This window comes from Perca flavescens, chromosome 15 (genome assembly GCF_004354835.1).
Source record: "Perca flavescens isolate YP-PL-M2 chromosome 15, PFLA_1.0, whole genome shotgun sequence".
NCBI classification, from domain to species: domain Eukaryota; kingdom Metazoa; phylum Chordata; class Actinopteri; order Perciformes; family Percidae; genus Perca; species Perca flavescens.
This window is the reverse complement of record NC_041345.1, coordinates 2,807,641-2,825,749: the sequence shown is the minus strand read 5'-3', so window position 1 is coordinate 2,825,749 and position 18,109 is coordinate 2,807,641. Positions and strand designations below refer to the sequence as shown.

General features: G+C 42.8%; 1 protein-coding gene across 1 annotated transcript; it reads right to left on the bottom strand.

Moving 5' to 3' along the window:
- Positions 1–1,572: 1,572 nt before the first annotated feature.
- Positions 1,573–2,956, bottom strand: foxd7 (forkhead box D7). Its single transcript, XM_028600289.1, has one exon. It carries the CDS (start codon positions 2,609–2,611, stop codon positions 1,652–1,654), a length of 960 nt encoding a protein of 319 aa, XP_028456090.1. The 5' UTR covers positions 2,612–2,956; the 3' UTR covers positions 1,573–1,651.
- Between the last annotated feature and the right edge of the window lie 15,153 nt (positions 2,957–18,109).

Genomic DNA, 18,109 nt, shown 5'->3' with positions numbered 1-18,109 from the left:
GCTACGTAAACGTGTAATAATACCAATAGAATAAGTGATACGCTTAAAAGGCACTTTTGTGGGAACATTTGGGAGGTTTTATGATCTTTATGAGAACGGATTGGATATGAAAATGTGTTGTACAGATTTTCTCGCCGGTGCAGGCGGACAGGAGTGTGTGTGGCCCTGAAAAAAAAGGCAATTATAGGCATATATATTTCCAGCTTCATATCCATGAAGAGAACACACACACACACACACCTGCAAATGTAAACTTCAGTTTTGATTAAGCTCTATTTTTTTGCTGTTATTATTTTTCTCGTTTTTAATTGTTTTGAACTGCTCTTTCATGTTTTATTTAAAGCATTTTTTTTAACTGCCTTTCCTAAACTATTATTTGTTCATAATTTCAAGTGTTCCAGAGTCAGATTTTGACACCAGAGTCTCTCCTACACTCATCCAACATGCTGCACATGTTGGATGAACTGTCGTTTTTTCTTCTTTTTTAAGCATTGGAATATAATATTTTACAAGATGTCTGTAAATGTCCCCAGTCATCCGGGTCATAAAGGTTTTCTGTGATAAGCAAAGGCAAATGGAGTAGAAAGCCTTTTGGATGACACCTTACATTACATGTCATTTAGCTGACACTTATATCCAAAGGGACTTACAATTGACACACACACACATCAGAGGTCGCAGGGGTTAGGTGTCTTGCTCAGGGACACGTTGGTTGAGGTATCGCGGTGGGAATCGAACCCAGCTCTCCCACTCCAAAGATATGTGTTATATCCACTGCGCCATCACCACCAGCGTCTTCAAATATTTCTATTAAGTCCAGTTGCCTTTGCTTATAAGAGAAATATTTTACCACGTATTTTTTTGTTGCAGTTTGAATAGCCTTAAATAAATAACTTGCAGAAAATCTCAGTCGTTGATAATTACGCGAATCTTCTATACTAAAAATACCGACAAATATGTATTTTTTTTTACGAGAGTTTCTCTTTTATTTAATCGATTATTTAACGCGGAAGTGAAGCACATTTTTTTAACAGTCAGGCCTCAGAGACCTGCAGCTTATTTTAATCGTCAAATTATTCCTCCCTATTGGTTTTTTAAATTACATTTCTCTTGTTTGCGATAAACATTGGAATGAAGTAGCTTGGTTTTACTGCCATTTTTACGAGTTATAACATAATTCATGATTCAGTCAGCGCAGTAGGAGTCATAACCCCAGGAAGAGAAGTTTTAAAACAAGTTAACACGTGACATATTAAATCAAGTCTGGCTTTTTGCTAGATCATCCACGAGCTAAAGAAATAGCTTCTTATCACCACACGGATCTGCACAAAATGCAACTGAACGCAAGGTTTAAATATTCACTTTTATTTCTTTCCAGAGAAAAAGTCAAAGAAACTCGTCATTTAAATATTTAAACAAAAGAAAAGAGGCTATTTTATGTTCACAAAAGTCTGCTAAAAGATTTTTTTTTGCCATAAAAGTGAGAAGGAGGAAGAGTTTTTTTGTTTTTTTTTAACAAACAGTATCTACAACATTCTTCGAAAGCAGATTCATTCCACTTAACGGAGGAGAAATTCTGCGTAAAATGTCTCTGTTACCTGAGAAAACACGAGTTGAAAGTCCGATGTGTGTGTGTGTGTGTTATTCATTGCTAGCGCTGTGTTTTGGCCAGGTCCACGGTGCCACGCTGTAGTTTCTGAAACTCCGGATGTAAAGTGAGAAAGTGCGGAGACGCAGCGGGGTGGAAGAGCGCAGGGGACGCGTAAGCGGCGCTGGAAGTCAGAGGAGAGGCGTACTGGGCCGGGGAGAAGGCTTCGATGCCGGGCTGCGCCTGCTGGAGGAAAGCCTTGGCTGTGAGCGCGCTGCTGCGGGAGAAGAAGCTGGAGAGAGCCGGCAGGATGCTGCTGACAGGTGGGACGGCGCCGGGGCCGCACGGCGAGTGCGAGTGCGCGTGGTGATGGATGTAAGGGTAAATCTCCAGACCCGGCAGCTGCAGAGCCGCCGCTCCGAACCCGTAGGAGCCGTGCGCAAAGCCGCGCAGCCCGCTCGGCTCCAGGTGCTGCTCCTTGAGTGGATCGAAGCGGAAATGTTGCCGCTTGAAGCGCTTCCTCCGCCGGAGAAAACTCCCGTTCTCAAACATGTCCGAGGAGTTAGGATCCAGCGTCCAGTAGTTGCCTTTCCCGGGGTTCCCCGGCTCCCTTGGCATCTTTATAAAGCAGTCATTGAGCGACAGATTGTGTCTGATAGAGTTCTGCCAGGCGGGGAATTTCTCCCGGTAGTACACGAAGCGCTGGCTGATAAAGTCACAGATCTCGCTGAGGGTGAGCCGTTTCTTTGGACTCTGCAGGATGGCCATTGTTATCAGAGCGATGTAAGAGTACGGAGGCTTCACCGCCGCGGGACCTTTGCTTTTAGCAGGAGAAAGGGAAGGAGACTCCGGGTCAGGGCTGTAGCTGTCCAGCTCTTTGCTCTGCAGGCTGCTGCTGCTGGAAGTCTCGGTGCCGCTCTGCGACTCATCCGCAGGTAAGAGCTGCTCCTCTCCGCTGTCTTTGACTCCTTCCCCTACTACGTCGATAACAATATCCTCCATGATGTCCAAACCCAATGTCATAGTAGATGTCCGCGGGTAAAGCCAACACCACCTGCCAACAGGTGGGAGAGCGACAGCTTCTTCTCTTTTTTTGTTGTTGTTTTTACGCACGGCTCGTCTCCATTCACAAAAAAAAAGTGAAAATCCAAACACAATGCCCAATCCTACTTTCCCCACAAGCAAACTCCCCAGACCACGCGCACTGATATCCTTTAATTTGGTGCATAAACGCGCAAAAAGAGCATTCAGCCTGCAGCATTGAGTGATTGTGCGTAAAAGCGTAAACAAGTGTGCGCGTCCTCTGAGGTGTCCAGCATCATCTGTAATCTCTGTTGCTTTCCTGTGTGGGTCGGGTGGATGTGATGTCACGTTGAGGCACGCGGGCGAAAAAAAAGGGATCCTGACCAATGAAAACGACGCAAAGGGTGTCGGGAAGGCCTCCCATCAGTGCGCTATCATCATCGGCGCATCAGTTCCAAGTTAGAGGACATTAGAGGTCCATCCATTCAGGGCGAACAGGACATCAGAAGGAGACTATTTATAGAGAGGAGGTCACAGTCTTTATTCAGGCTGTTGATTTCACAATTCAGAGTGGCCTCAAACATGTGAAATTGGGACAAAAAATGTGAATAAAATGAAGACAAAATAAGATAAAGCGATATTTTACTTGTTATTTAACTTTTTGTTTGCTGCTCTTTAACTTATTATTAAATTATTATCACTTTCCAAAAATGTATTTTTGTATTGTATGTAATTATGTATTACTTAATAGCTTTTTTTATTCTGTGTAAAATATATATATATATATATATATATATATATATATATATATATATATATATATATATTATTATTTTTGAAAATAACTTTCCTTTTCATTTTCCATCGACCCATCCTAATAACTTTTTATTCTGTATAAAAACCTGAGAAATATTTTTGGTAATAACTTTCTTTTTGATTTTGTATCGACCCTTGTTTTTTTTTTTTTTTGGGGGGGTAGAGGAAAACTTCAATCTAAATGTGCAACTCTGATAATGATGATAAAGGACTTATACGTATATTCTAATTTCCAAATAAGACGATAGACACTTTAATGACACCAAATCATGATCGTGAATTTAAAGACTGAGGGGGAAAATTCCCAAACGCTTCTCTACGTGAGGCAGGGACTTACACCTTAATCCGCCTCGATGCTTCTGCAGCCGCTCTTTACGCACACTTGACGCACAATTACACGTTTTCAGACGCAGAGGATCAAAATGGAATGACTGCAAAAGTAATAATTAGTCGCTTGCATGCATGGTGACTTCTTTGAATGATCTGATAAGACTGTGTGGCTTTCTGTTCTTCTTCTCTGAATTTACACGCAGGCGTTCGTTTCCCTGAGAGAAATATTGATAAATATCGCCATGTGTGAAATGGAGAAGAAATAATATTTGATGTTCGGTGTGTATAACCTGAGATATTCTGGGTTAGAAACTCTACACCCCCGGTCAGATTATCTGCTTTAATAATGGGCAGCTGAAAGCAGGATGGTAATATTGGGATGAAAGTAATAGATTTTCACTTGCTCAGACATAAAAGAGAAGCGGGGAGAGGAGGGCGCGTTTGGTATTGTTGGGAGGCCTCTGGTTGTTTGGGTTTAATGATGGAGCCCTTTGTTGGGGATTCCCACATTTCCTGCCTCTAATCGTATTGATACCTCCGGGCAGAGGGGGACTGGGTCAGGACTGGGTGGGCTATACGGTACCAGTAAAGCTGCAGATGATTTCCCAAATTCATCACGCATGTCTTTAGATTGGAAACAGGCCCGTGCGCGTTGTGTGGTTCCAATAATAAGGCGAGAGCGGGGAGCGTCAAATCACTACAAAAGCTGAAGGTATATGGCGCAAAAATCTTTATGTTTCCAAAATCATGAGTCACGTAGGCAACCCCCCTCTAATATTTAGAAGAGGTAGATTTATCCTTCTCAATAAATATGAAAGACAACCCACTTCCCAAAAGAGGTACAAATATATGTTCAGGGGGGTCAAAACATGTACGGAAATCAAGAATTGTGTCTTGAACAGCTATTTTGTGTATATTTGTCTCTGTTTCGGTATTTATTGTTTATTCCTATTACTGTTTAATGTGTTTGTTTGTATGTATGCTCCCAATCACCAATGTAGTTCCACTACTGTGGCACTAAACCGCTTTCTGATTCTGATTGTGATACAACAGGAGCGTGAAAAACAAAAATGGAATTTCTTGTGATTTTAAATGTCTTTTATGTAGATTTAAACTTCGGAGCTTCTGGCTTTAACGAGGTCTCATTCTCTAATAGATTTATTGTTGAGATGTAGGCTATGTGATTCATAAAAAAATAAATGAAAAAAACATCCCACAACACCTGTGACGTTTTGTATAGGCCTATGCAGAAAGCTTTGAACATACAGCATGATTATTTCTTTTACATAAATACAGACAATTGCACCATACATTGATGCATACACATTTTATGGGGGGGACGACCCCCGGACACCCCCCTCCCCACACCCAGTTATAATGTGTATGTGTGTGTGTGTGTGTGTGTGTGTGTGTGTGTGTGTGTGTGTGTGTGTGTGTGTGTGTTCCCAATGTTGAAAAAAAAAAAAGATACGCCCTTGAGACATTTTCAGAGCTGATAATCCACCAAATTGTCCTGCTGCACACACGCAGTTGCATGAATGCTTCCCGATGTTGCATTTACAGATATGGCCTTCCACTTTCTATTTTTGGTAATTTTTGTAAGAATCCCCCCCACACCCCATGCACCATTACAGTTGGGCTCTCAGTCTAAGGTGTTCTGTCTTCAATTTTTTATAACAATAAAAAAAAAACATATAGCAGAATATGGAAACGTTCAAATCAACAAGGCCTTCCTTTCTTTTCTTTTACCCAGAAGACGCATTACGCACACAGAGATCTTATTTGTTTCGTGCTGCAGATGAATAAGTGGGAGAGTGAAGGTCTGGGTGTAATAACAGGATTTGGCAGGAACTAAACAGGCCTAGGGGATCTCACTGGATCATTCTGGATAAATGAATCTACATCCGTGCGGGTCAGAAACCGGGGTAGGTGAAGCTATTACGGGGCTACTTCAGTGGAAATGTTTTCTTATCTCAGTGAAAACTCGAAGCCGTTCGCATGATTCACAGAGTGATAAAGAACGGAACGTGTTTTTCATTGGGAGAGGTTGAAACGGCTTCAAAGAGGCTGAGGTTGTTTTCACATAATGCCCCCTCTCTCTCTCTCTTACTCTTTTTCTTTCTCTCTTTCTCTCATCTTGATTCCCTTAAAATCTTGGCAGTGCAGTGGACAATAATATAACGTGTAATTTAAGGTATCATGAATCATAACTGCATTAAACAGAGTCAGACAACGGAGAGGTGCTGAGCCAGACACATCTGTGTGACACACAAGCGCACACACAGACACAGACACACACACACACACACACACACACACACACACACACACACACACACACACACAGACACCCGCATGCACACACACACACACACACACACACACACACACACACACACACACACACACACACACACACACACACACACACACACACACACTTTTAGGGGAGGATACGTGTGTAAATTTCATGAGCTGAACTGGCCATTAACACACTATTTATGGGCTGACAAACTGCTCTATAACATAGAAAGTGATCCAACCTGTTCTCTGAGTGTGTGTGTGTCATCATCTCTTTGTACTCTTGTCTGAAACTACTTTCCTCAGTAATCGTTAAGGAGGAATGACACATCTGTATCTGACAGCAGCACTCTGACTTTGTGCCGCCATCTTGTGGTGTGAGAGGGAAAAACGCCTCCAGTAATAACAGCACTTCATAGTTAACTGTTGAGTTCACCTGAACTGACATCTTGAAAACTCAATAGGCCTACACTTTTGTGAAAAACTACATAAACCTTTATGCAGGGTCTGATTTGCCATCTGGGGATATGTGAACTTTCCCCCTGTTCTGATCTATCCCTGCCTCTGCTGAATTATTTGTATCCCGGGTAGGGACAAAATGTAGCCTATCCTCCCCTCAAAGTGACCAATGCTACTTCACCAATAAATCATATTTTATAAACCTAAAATAGAAGTATTTTAAACTAAGTAAAGCGCTGTAATGTGAATAGTCTATAGAGCGATAGAACGATAACATCCGAGCAGCAGTTGCTGGTTGTATTTAGCCTCTACAGAGCTCCGGGACGCCGGCTACCAGCAGCAGATGTTTAGCCGCCAACAGGTGACTGTGAGCCGGCTACAGGAACTGCCACATGGCACTCCTTTCAGGGGCCGTGGTAGTGGAGTTTAGCCAGAAAAAGTGAGCGCCTTGCGGCAATGAGTTAAGTTTAGGCACCAAAAGGACTCAAGATCGTGGTTTGAATTAAAACATTCCTGAGGAACGAACCAGCGTTTCCTGGGTGAAAGCATTTGAAGTGAACTCCACTCTCCGACTTGAAAGCGCTGAGTTTTATGTTGACACAACGTTGTGCTATTTCATTTTGAGATTATTTTCCATTGAATATTGAAGTTCAAGTGTTTCGGCATGCCTGGCAGAGAGGCTCCATATCCACGGTGGTATTAAAAGGGGGATTTCATTCTTGCATGTTTTATTTTGTTGTGCATGATTAAAACTTGCTGGTAAACCTAAATGGAACAGAGCCATTGTTGATGTTATAAGTCTGTGCTTTTCTAGTCTGGATCAATGGAAGTACATTGTAAAGCTTAGATCGGGCCCAAAAAAATCAAGCCCGACTAGCTCCCTCAGCCGTATAGTGTGGCTACCAGATCAAGGCAGCAACATAACCCTGGAACCATATAGGAGACTTTCTGGTCTCAATCACCTCATTAATACTGTCCTTCGCCACGGTCTGCATGCTGACGCACTGGCGCCCTGGTATAGGAGAGACCATATCTGCTGCTAAAGGACTCGTGAGATATCTGAAACTATCTGTCCTCGTTGTGCAATTATCGAAGACAGTGCTACAGATGGGGGAGACACGATGTAACACAGTTTACCTTACACTCAAGTCAGTGCAGGACATACACCCAGAGGTACAGGAGAAGCTGGAGAGGCATAGCTTTCTCCCCACCCAATTAGGCTAATAAAGTAATGATTAAAAAAACACAAATGCTTGATCAAGGACCCGGCCGGCCTGAGGATAGCAGCGGGAAATATCGTCCGGTCGGGTCAAGTTTGGGCTCGGGCTCAGGCAGAGAATCTAAACTCTAGTACATTGCCAGTAGAAGCCTGACAAGCCCCTTCACAACAACAGCAACAAAAACCTTAGAGCTAGCAAGCTACACGCTGAAAATGGCATGCAGTTAGCATACCGTAGCTAGCTAAAAGTATCCATACGTTGAGTCAACTGTAGTCTGGATCAACGGAAGTACATTTCCAGGATGAAGCCATGTGCCAGGCTTTATCCCTCCCCTTCCGCTCTCTGTGTGTGTGTCGCCGTTCTCAAAATCCCATCGCTACAGGAAACTACAACCATTGAGCTAGCGAGCAACACGCTGAAAATGTCAAGTAAAAAAATGTCAAAAAATTTGGAACGTGCAACAAGGCAGGCCTGCTTGGTTCTTTCGGTGAATGATTGTAAAGATTGACAAAGAATATGTTTACGGCATTTCCTCTCTAACTGGGGCGTTTAGGGACCGATTGGTGGGATTGCTGGGGACGAAGTGCACATGGCGACACACTGGAGGCTCACCAACTCAGCGTGATAATTTACTGGCTCCACCTAAGTTTAAATTCACAAGGCTTGAGCTCCTGGTCATGATTCAGATCATTTCATTATCGATTAATTGTTAGGTCTATAAAATGTCAGAAAATAGGGAGAAATGTCCATCCCAGTTTCTCAAAGTCCAAAGTTATGTCTTTAAATGTCTTTTTGTTTGTCCAAAGCACAAAGATATTCAGTTTAATATGATATAAAACACAAAAAAGCAGGAAACCTCCATATTTGAAAGAAACAGCTTTATCTTTTGCCATTTTTGCATGAAAAATTACTTTATGGACTGTATTTATATAGCGCTTTTCTAGTCCTAATGACCCACACTGTGGCCGAGGCTGCCGTACAAGGTGCCCCCTGCTCATCAGATAAACATTCACACACATTTACACTCTGATGGCGCAGCATCGGGAGAAATTCGGGGTTCAATGTCTCGCCCAAGGACACTTTGACATGGGCCAGGGAATCGAACCACTGGTCCCACCTGAGCAACAGCCGCCCATGACTTTAACGAATCGTCGATTATCAAAAAAATTTACCATGATTTTTCTGTCGATGGTTCTGGATTGAAACTATCATGAGGCAATGATTAACGAAACCAGATTGATTCATTGAAGTAAATGAGAGGAAACAGTTTATGTTTATCTCGTATGACTTTAAAGTTTGTTAGTGTTCAGCCTCTGCCTGTAAAGCAGAGCCATAGAGTCCCATACGGCACTTTGTGAGATTTGCTACACACACAAAAAAAAAAAAAAAATCAAAAGCCAAGATCCAATGATACTCGATTGTGAGTGTAACTCATGAATGTGTTGACATGCTGAATAATTCTTTGGTTAAAATAAGGAGACTAAAAGGAATAGAAGGAGAAGCAACTGGTGTGCAAGGAAAGGACACAGAAAATTAACAGCAGGATGTTGATGAACACAATTCTTTTTTACGACGCAATTATATAATAATAATAATAATAATAATAAGTACTGAGTGCTCAGAGCTTAACTAAATTCCCTCCTGCCACTGCTAAATGTTGGGTTTAGAACAATTTAAAGAGTTCCTTGGTTTGTCCAACAGAGGGCGCTCCTACACCAATAATAAAAAAGAGTTTCTGGCATCCAAAGAAACTTCTAAATTACATCCAATTCTAAGCATCGACACTGGGGTAACACAAGTCTTTTATATACCCACTGGGTTGATTCCAGTTTGGGATTTGCATGCAAATTGTCTGGTGTGACGTTTTTCTCAGACACAATCACTTTAACCTTTTTTTCAACAGTGTCCTGGCCAGGACAGGCAGCAGTACAGTCACCCATACACACAAACACAAAGTACACAAAAAAATTTAAAAAAAACAGCCAATATTTCCCAAAGTCAACCACAATCATAAATACATCAGGCAGAACATCTACAGCCAGATGTGTCTGCTGCCCCCATGTCATCTAGCATCCTCTTGAAAGCGACCAATGAGAGCAGCTCATTACGTTTCAAGGATTTCTGTAACTTGTTCCAGGTAGAGGGAGCAGCAAACGCTTTAAACGCCTTTCTGCTGACCGAAGAAGTGAACCGAATGAAAGACACAGAAACACACTGCACTTTGGTCAGGATGCATCAGTGCTCCGCTGACCTCAGTGAGCATTTATCCTGTATGCCATGACACTAAAAACTACTACTACACCGTGCCAAATGCCTGCGGAACCGAAATTTCCAACATCAATTTCTATTAGGACCGACAGCAGTGGTCTGTCTGCAGTGTCGTGTTCGGCCCTGAGCTGCTGTCAGACGGAGCTCGAGGATGGAAGGAATGCAGATGTTGTGTTTTAAAGCTCAGCACATACCAGAGATGCTCACAAGTCTCTGAGCTAGAGTCCAAGTCAAGTCTCTGGTCTCTGAGCTAGAGTCCAAGTCAAGTCTCAAGTCTCTGAGCTAGAGTCCAAGTCAAGTCTCAAGTCTCTGAGCTAGAGTCCAAGTCAAGTCTCAAGTCTCTGAGCTAGAGTCCAAGTCAAGTCTCTAGTCTCTGAGCTAGAGTCCAAGTCAAGTCTCTAGTCTCTGAGCTAGAGTCAAGTCTCAAGTCTCTGAGCTAGAGTCCTCAAGTCTCAAGTCTCTGAGCTAGAGTCCAAGTCAAGTCTCTAGTCTCTGAGCTAGAGTCCAAGTCAAGTCTCTAGTCTCTGAGCTAGAGTCTAAGTCAAGTCTATAGTCTCTGAGCTAGAGTCCAAGTCAAGTCTCTAGTCTCTGAGCTAGAGTCCAAGTCAAGTCTCTAGTCTCTGAGCTAGAGTCTAAGTCAAGTCTATAGTCCTGAGCTAGAGTCCAAGTCAAGTCTCTAGTCTCTGAGCTAGAGTCTAAGTCAAGTCTATAGTCTCTGAGCTAGAGTCCAAGTCAAGTCTCAAGTCTCTGAGCTAGAGTCCAAGTCAAGTCTCAAGTCTCTGAGCTAGAGTCCAAGTCAAGTCTCTAGTCTCTGAGCTAGAGTCCAAGTCAAGTCTCTAGTCTCTGAGCTAGAGTCTAAGTCAAGTCTATAGTCTCTGAGCTAGAGTCCAAGTCAAGTCTCTAGTCTCTGAGCTAGAGTCTAAGTCAAGTCTATAGTCTCTGAGCTAGAGTCCAAGTCAAGTCTCTAGTCTCTGAGCTAGAGTCTAAATCAAGTCTATAGTCTCTGAGCTAGAGTCCAAGTCAAGTCTATAGTCTCTGAGCTAGAGTCCAAGTCAAGTCTCTAGTCTCTGAGCTAGAGTCCAAGTCAAGTCTCAAGTGTCTGAGCTAGAGTCCAAGTCAAGTCTCAAGTCTCTGAGCTAGAGTCCAAGTCAAGTCTCAAGTCTCCGAGCTAGAGTCCAAGTCAAGTCTCAAGTCTCCGAGCTAGAGTCCAAGTCAAGACTCAAGTTTCTGAGCTAGAGTCCAAGTCAATTCTCAAGTCTCTGAGCTAGAGTCCAACTCAAGTCTCTAGTCTCTGAGCTAGAGTCTAAGTCAAGTCTATAGTCTCTGAGCTAGAGTCCAAGTCAAGTCTCAAGTCTCTGAGCTAGAGTCCAAGTCAAGTCTATAGTCTCTGAGCTAGAGTCCAAGTCAAGTCTCAAGTCTCTGAGCTAGAGTCCAAGTCAAGTCAATAGTCTCTGAGCTAGAGTCTAAATCAAGTCTATAGTCTCTGAGCTAGAGTCCAAGTCAAGTCTCAAGTCTCTGAGCTAGAGTCCAAGTCAAGACTCAAGTTTCTGAGCTAGAGTCCAAGTCAAGTCTCAAGTCTCCGAGCTAGAGTCCAAGTCAAGTCTCAAGTCTCAGAGCTAGAGTCCAAGTCAAGTCTCAAGTCTCCGAGCTAGAGTCCAAGTCAAGTCTCAAGTCTCCGAGCTAGAGTTCAAGTCAAGAATCAAGTCTCTTAGCTAGAGTCCAAGTCAAGTCTCAAGTCTCTGAGCTAGAGTCCAAGTCAAGTCTCTAGTCTCTGAGCTAGAGTCTAAGTCAAGTCTGAAGTCTCTGAGCTAGAGTCCAAGTCAAGTCTATAGTCTCTAAGCTAGAGTCTAAGTCAAGTCTCTGAGCTAGAGTCCAAGTCAAGTATCAAGTCTCTGTGCCAGAGTCCAAGTCAAGTCTCTAGTCTCTGAGTTAAAGTCCACATATTTAGCATTCAGGCTTCTTTTGGTTGGGCCTTGTTGTATGAAGTTTTTAAAGCCAAAGCTTTTGATGAAATGGCTCAGCAGCTGCAGACATGGCTGACATGTTTGTTGTCCTCTCTCATGTGTGGCCGCGCAACAGATTCACTTAATGTGTTACGTAGGGAGGTTAAAGGTTACACAGGGAGGGGAATCACATTCATGAGACATTTCCTAAAAACAAAGATTGTTCACGAATTCCGCATCTGGAGTCCGAGTTGAGTCTGAAAGTCTTTGGAGGACAAGACTCAAGTCACTGTGTGTGCGACTTAAGTGCGACTCAAATCCGAGTGTCAAACTCGAGTCCTTATCTCTGGCACACACTGCGTTGACTGACTGTCGGGGGGGTTAGGCGGCTGGCTGGAGTGGCAGCCACATGGTGGAGTGAGAAGTTACAGGACACTTAACTGTACAGGCTGTGGTTGATGGCGAAAGATAAGAGGACTCAACTGCAGCCATGCCCACTTCTTCCTTCTGCCATAATAAGTTGATGAGAAGTAAAAAGAAGATTATTTGTATTTATTTAAATTTATTTAATCTATTATTGAATTTTGAGATTATGGATTTGAAATTTGGAAACTTGTTAAATAATCTCTGAAGAATGGTAACCTCCTGCCTTTCTCCTCCAAATTAAGTTGTTCTTAGGTACAGTATAATGAGGTGCTAGGTGACCGCTTGGAGAGTTTTTTTGGCGTTTGAGTGAGAGAGGAGAACTGAAAAACAGATTAGGGAGCGCATTGTGAACAGTTTTAACAGAAAACCTAAGGTACAGTATGTTCTCTTGAAAGCAGTGTTGTAGTAGAGTCACCAACTGTTGAGTCTGAGTCAAGTCGTGAGTCCCCAGTGTTCGAATCCGAGTCCAAGTCGAGTCACCATTTCAAGCCGTCGAGTCGGGGTCTTCTTCTCGATTGTGTGTTCACAAATGGAACATTTAGCGGTGCTCTTTCCAGCAGTGGATCTAAAATCTGTGAAGGCAAACTTCAAGATCCGGGTCGCGTCCCTCTGCATCTTTCAAACTTGAACATGTGGTAGTATCATGAACTACAGTCGCAGGTAGAGGACACACGCCTTGCCCCTGCATGAAACAGACTAAATATATATCTATATCTTATATCATTTCTTTATGACTTATTACACAAAAGTAATCAGAAACTTCATCCAACTTTCGAGTCGTATTTCATGAATCCATGAGTCCGAATCCAAGTCATCGGTGCGCAAGTCTAAGTCATGAGTCCAGAAAATAGTGACTTGTGTCGGACTCGAGTCCAGGTCCAGGACTCGAGTCCCAATAACAACTTGATTCTCGTTTTGGATCATCAAGTTTGTCATCGTAAAAATAAGTAATTTGTATTTATTGGATTCTTCTGTGATTTATTTTTAGATTTATACATTGGGAAATTTCCCTTTCCTCCCCTCCTCCTAACCAGGTGGTTCTCAGATATAATGAGGCATTTGAGTGAGAGAGGAGGACTTAAAAACAGCCTAGTGACCACATTGTGAACAGTTTTCAACAGAACACCTAAGTTTAAGTTTATAATACGTTCTGTTGAAAGTCAACCATGGAGAATGAATTTTTGTGACATTAAAATCTTGAGGATCTCCGTGAGTGCTTTATCTTACAAACGAGTCACAATCGTCCTCCAAAAGGTGACAAAGCGATGTGAAAATGAGCAAAGGAGTCGCAAAAAAACATTGGAGCTCTGTTCAAACCTAGCTTGCTTCTTGTTTTCTCCCTCCTGCAGCCTCAGAAGGGATGATAATCTTCCACGCTCATCATCTTTGACATCTTGGCATTACTTTGACAGCATGTTTCAGCTTGTCCAGAAAGGGACAGAGAGGAATTTCACAGAAAAATGCTTCATGGTGTGATGAGAGTGTTTTCACCAGAATCTCCTGAGAATCGCAGAGTTCTGTTACGTCATCGGGCAGATGGAGGTGTGTTCGGGCAACGATGCTCCACAATCCGGTGTGTAAACACTTGCCCATCAGGCTGCAGCCGCACTCTCTCTTTCATGAGGCTTTCCAAAGTTTGGATGTGAGATATCTCCGAGGTCAGAGGGAAAAGGACCACCTGGTTTTTTAGTAATCCTTAAAAAACATAAGATGGTTTGCGTAGACTGAAACGTCTCCACTTACTCGCTGGGCACAGTTTTCCAAGCAGCTGCAAGAAAGAAAAAAACAAATTAAACCTACAAATGTTTTCAGATTGCTGTCTTATTATAATTGTGAGGGTTTTATTCCTTTGATTTAATGTACAGCTGCAAAGATTAATCGATTAGTTTTCAACTATTAAATTAACCGGCAACTATTTTATTGATCAATTAATTAATAGATAAATCTCTGATTCCAGCTTGTTAAATGTGAATATGTTCTAGTGTCTTCTCTCCTCTGTAACAGTAAACTGAATATCTTTGAGTTGGGGACAAAACAAGACATTTGAGACACTGTGTTGTGGGGTTTTCTGGCATTTTATAGACCAAACAACTAATTGAATAATGGAGAAAATAATGGACAGATAAATCGACAATGAAAATTATCGTTAGTTGCACACACACACACACACACACAGACACACACACACACACACACACACGCACAGACAGACACACACACACACACACACACACACACACAGGTTTGTGGCACTGTCTTTGTGGGGACCCATCATTGACATAATGCATCCCCTAGCCCCTTAACCTAATCTTAACCATCACAACTAAATGCCTAAACTTAACCCTTACCCTCACCCTAACCATAACCTAATTATATCCCTTATCCTAAAACCAAGTCTTAACCCTTAAACAGCCTTTAAAGTTGTTGGGGTCCAACATTTTGGCCCCACAAAGCTGTCAGGACCCCACAAGTATACTGGACTCCCGGTTTTTGGACCCCACAAATATAGTTAAACAAGCACACACACACACACACACACACACACACACACACACACACACACACACACTCACTCCCGATGCGGAGGTGTAACATTTGTCAGAGCTGTTGCTGCGACATAAAAGCACCACGGTAAATTATTCCCTGACATCTGAAGCAAGTGGTTCAGTCACATGTTATGCCCCCCCACCCCTGCTCTCTCCTGAGTAGAAAGGGCCCACGCAGCAACTGGTCCCAGGACACCCCGGGGCCGCGACCCCTTGGTGCTCTCTGGTGTGTATTTAGAGATCAGACTGTTACATTGAGAGCCTGGTGTTCTCCTAACATGGGCCCCTTCACAATCCATCACCACCCCTCTGACAGGGGGACACACGTGCACGTTTCATTTTATAAAAATAAAGACACATTTGATTTTGAAATATCTAATAGGGTGGCTGGATTATGAAAAAAAAAAAGTCATAATCACAATTATTTTGGTCAATATTGAAATCCCGATTATTTAGCACTGAACTTAACCCTCTGAGGTCTAAGGGCCTTTTTAGATATCTTCTTGAATTCTCCTTTTTAAGATATTCACATATAACCTGATCCCCGTGTGTTTCTTATCAAAATGTTCAGAACAAACTCAGCTTTCTGTAAAGTGAGGCCCAAGTTTGTTCCGGAGCAATGTGTAAAGAGATAATTTGGCCCTAAAGTGGAAATATTTGTTCCCGAACCCCGTGGGGAGGAGGGCCACGACATCATGGCCCCCAACACAACTCAGCAAAGATTGTTCCTTCTCTGGTTTTAACTTCTGGATATTCGGCAGCGTTGCGACAACGGACCGAATGGCTTCGCTCGCATCTTTCTCCGCCGCCATTACGGAACTACAACTCAAACTAGCGCACAACCTCAACGTCATCGCTCTCAGCCACTCCCTCGGTTTGCTGATTGGACCGCCAAATATTTGGCCGGAGAAAACCCAAGACTATACCGCAAACCCAGACATAGTACTGAAGGAAAATGAAATTTGAGCGGAAGTACGTAGGAGGGCGGAGCCAGGCTATAAAAAACGGTGAAACAGTTCAACAAATCAACAGTGAAAAAAACTCTTTCTCAGAACACTGACAAAATAAGAGTTTACTTGCTAAATGTAATGTGCAAAGTAATAGTTTTTCTCAATTATGATCGTTAGGAGTCAAATAGACTTGAAAGTAAGAAATAAATTGAAAAAGATTGTAGATTTGAAGGAGGCCTGAGGGCCAATACGTCGTCAGAATAAATAGAGAAATGCATAGGTAGTGTTGTAGGCACACACACACACACACGCACACACACATGCTACTGACCCCGACACCTTCAGCTGTGACACTCACACACGCTCGCACGTACGCACACAAACACACACACACATTCCAGGAGTGATTCCCACTGGACAAGTTCAACGCTGACAGATACATTCCTCTGCTGGCATGCCATCAGGAAACCCACCTGGTCTCTCAGTTTCCACACGTTTTGGAGGCCTGTTGTCCCAAACATGACTGCCGTCCCGTGACCTTTCTGACACCCTCGGGTGACAGCGGCACAGCCTGGGAACACACATGTGAGATGGGGATGGTTTTACACACAGAATAGTTATATATATATATATATATATATCTGTTTCATACGGTTGAAATTGTGCACTCTCTTCTGGTTTCCACAACTAAAACAAACGTCTTGAAGCATGTATTTTTGTTGGCTTGAGACTGTTGGCTCTAGAAATGCGTAGGCAGGATGACGGATGACATATGGTTCCAGTTTTTCATTCTGCTCTCTGGTGAATTTATGAAAACCCATATGCAGCCTATGCTAACAGTACTGCTCTATAGTCTGTCTCCATAGCAGGAGGCGCACGCTACATGGACAATGTAAGATGTAACTCATGCAGACTGGCCCACATTGAGCCTGATCACAGATTGTTGAAAGTGTTCACACAGAAGGGAAGCAGATGTCCTCACTCAAAAGTGAATGATTTAATTAAAGTCACTTTGGTTTATTATTAATAATAATAATAATAATAATAATAATAATACATTTATTTATTTTTGTTTCCAGAGCTGAGGTTACGCGAGGAGGTTTGTGGTGTAAACATTTAAACACAAAGCTAAACTGTAGATGTGAAAGAAAATAAGAAAGAAATCCATGCCAGCTTTTTGTTACTGTTTATGCCTGTTTTGTTGTTTTAATGATGTGCGAATAAACTAAACTAAGAATCCATTTCTAACACTTTTGCTCGTATCTTTGACCCACCATATCTAGCTAGGATTGTTCAACTACAATTGGACAATTACTGTAGGGAATCTCTCTTTTCGGCCGGATGTCCGTCCCCTTCCTCTGTCTCTGTGTCGGGGTTCTAACCTCCGGTGGATTTGTGAGGACTATGGTTAACTGCTCCTCAGATCTCTGCAGGGTAAATCCAGACAGCTAGCTAGACTATCTGTCCAATCAGAGTTTTCTGTTGCACGACTAAAACTACTTTTGAACGTACACATGTTCCACCAAAACAAGTTCCTTCCTGAGGATATTTAGCAGAGGCACCGTGGCTCCGTCCGGAGCTTAGCCCCGCCCACGACGATTGTGATTGGTTTAAAGAAATGCCAATAAACCAGAGCACGTATTTCTCCCATGATGCAGATCCTCCTCCACAGCGCTGCGGAGACTAGTAATATGCTGACAAGACACTGTCATTGTTTTTTTTATCTGTTTGAGCATGTGATTTCGGGGACATTTCTGACAGAGGGAAAACCATGCCCTGCAAATAGCACGTGAACTTTCACCACAGGTGCTCGGAGCAGTGTGTTTGTCATCTAATCACTTGACGTGCGTGTTTGGGGTTTGTCACAGCACTGACGATCAGTGATGATGTGTAGCCATGCAGCTTCCCTTTCTCTTTCCTGGGGATAAGTGTCCTAACATGGGATATCCAGGTCACCTGCCAACTCAGCCCCCTACGCAAACCTGAAAGTAAGCATGGATTTGGATCACGTAGCCACACATAAACACATACAGTTGACAAATGTTCTGAGAATGTTAGGACCTATACACTTGACCTTAGAAGCTTGAAACCGGTATGCGTTTTCTGACACTGACATCTTAATTTGTTATTGAAACAACGGGCAGACAGGTTGTGACATGTCCTGCGTGTTGGCACAATAACTTTATTGACAGGATACCGCAGCATTTCCAACTGTCCTCGGCTGCAGAGAAAACCATTT

Excerpts from the sequence above, each read along its gene's own strand:
- foxd7 (XM_028600289.1), bottom strand. The coding sequence starts at position 2,611 with ATGACATTGGGTTTGGACATCATGGAGGATATTGTTATCGACGTAGTA.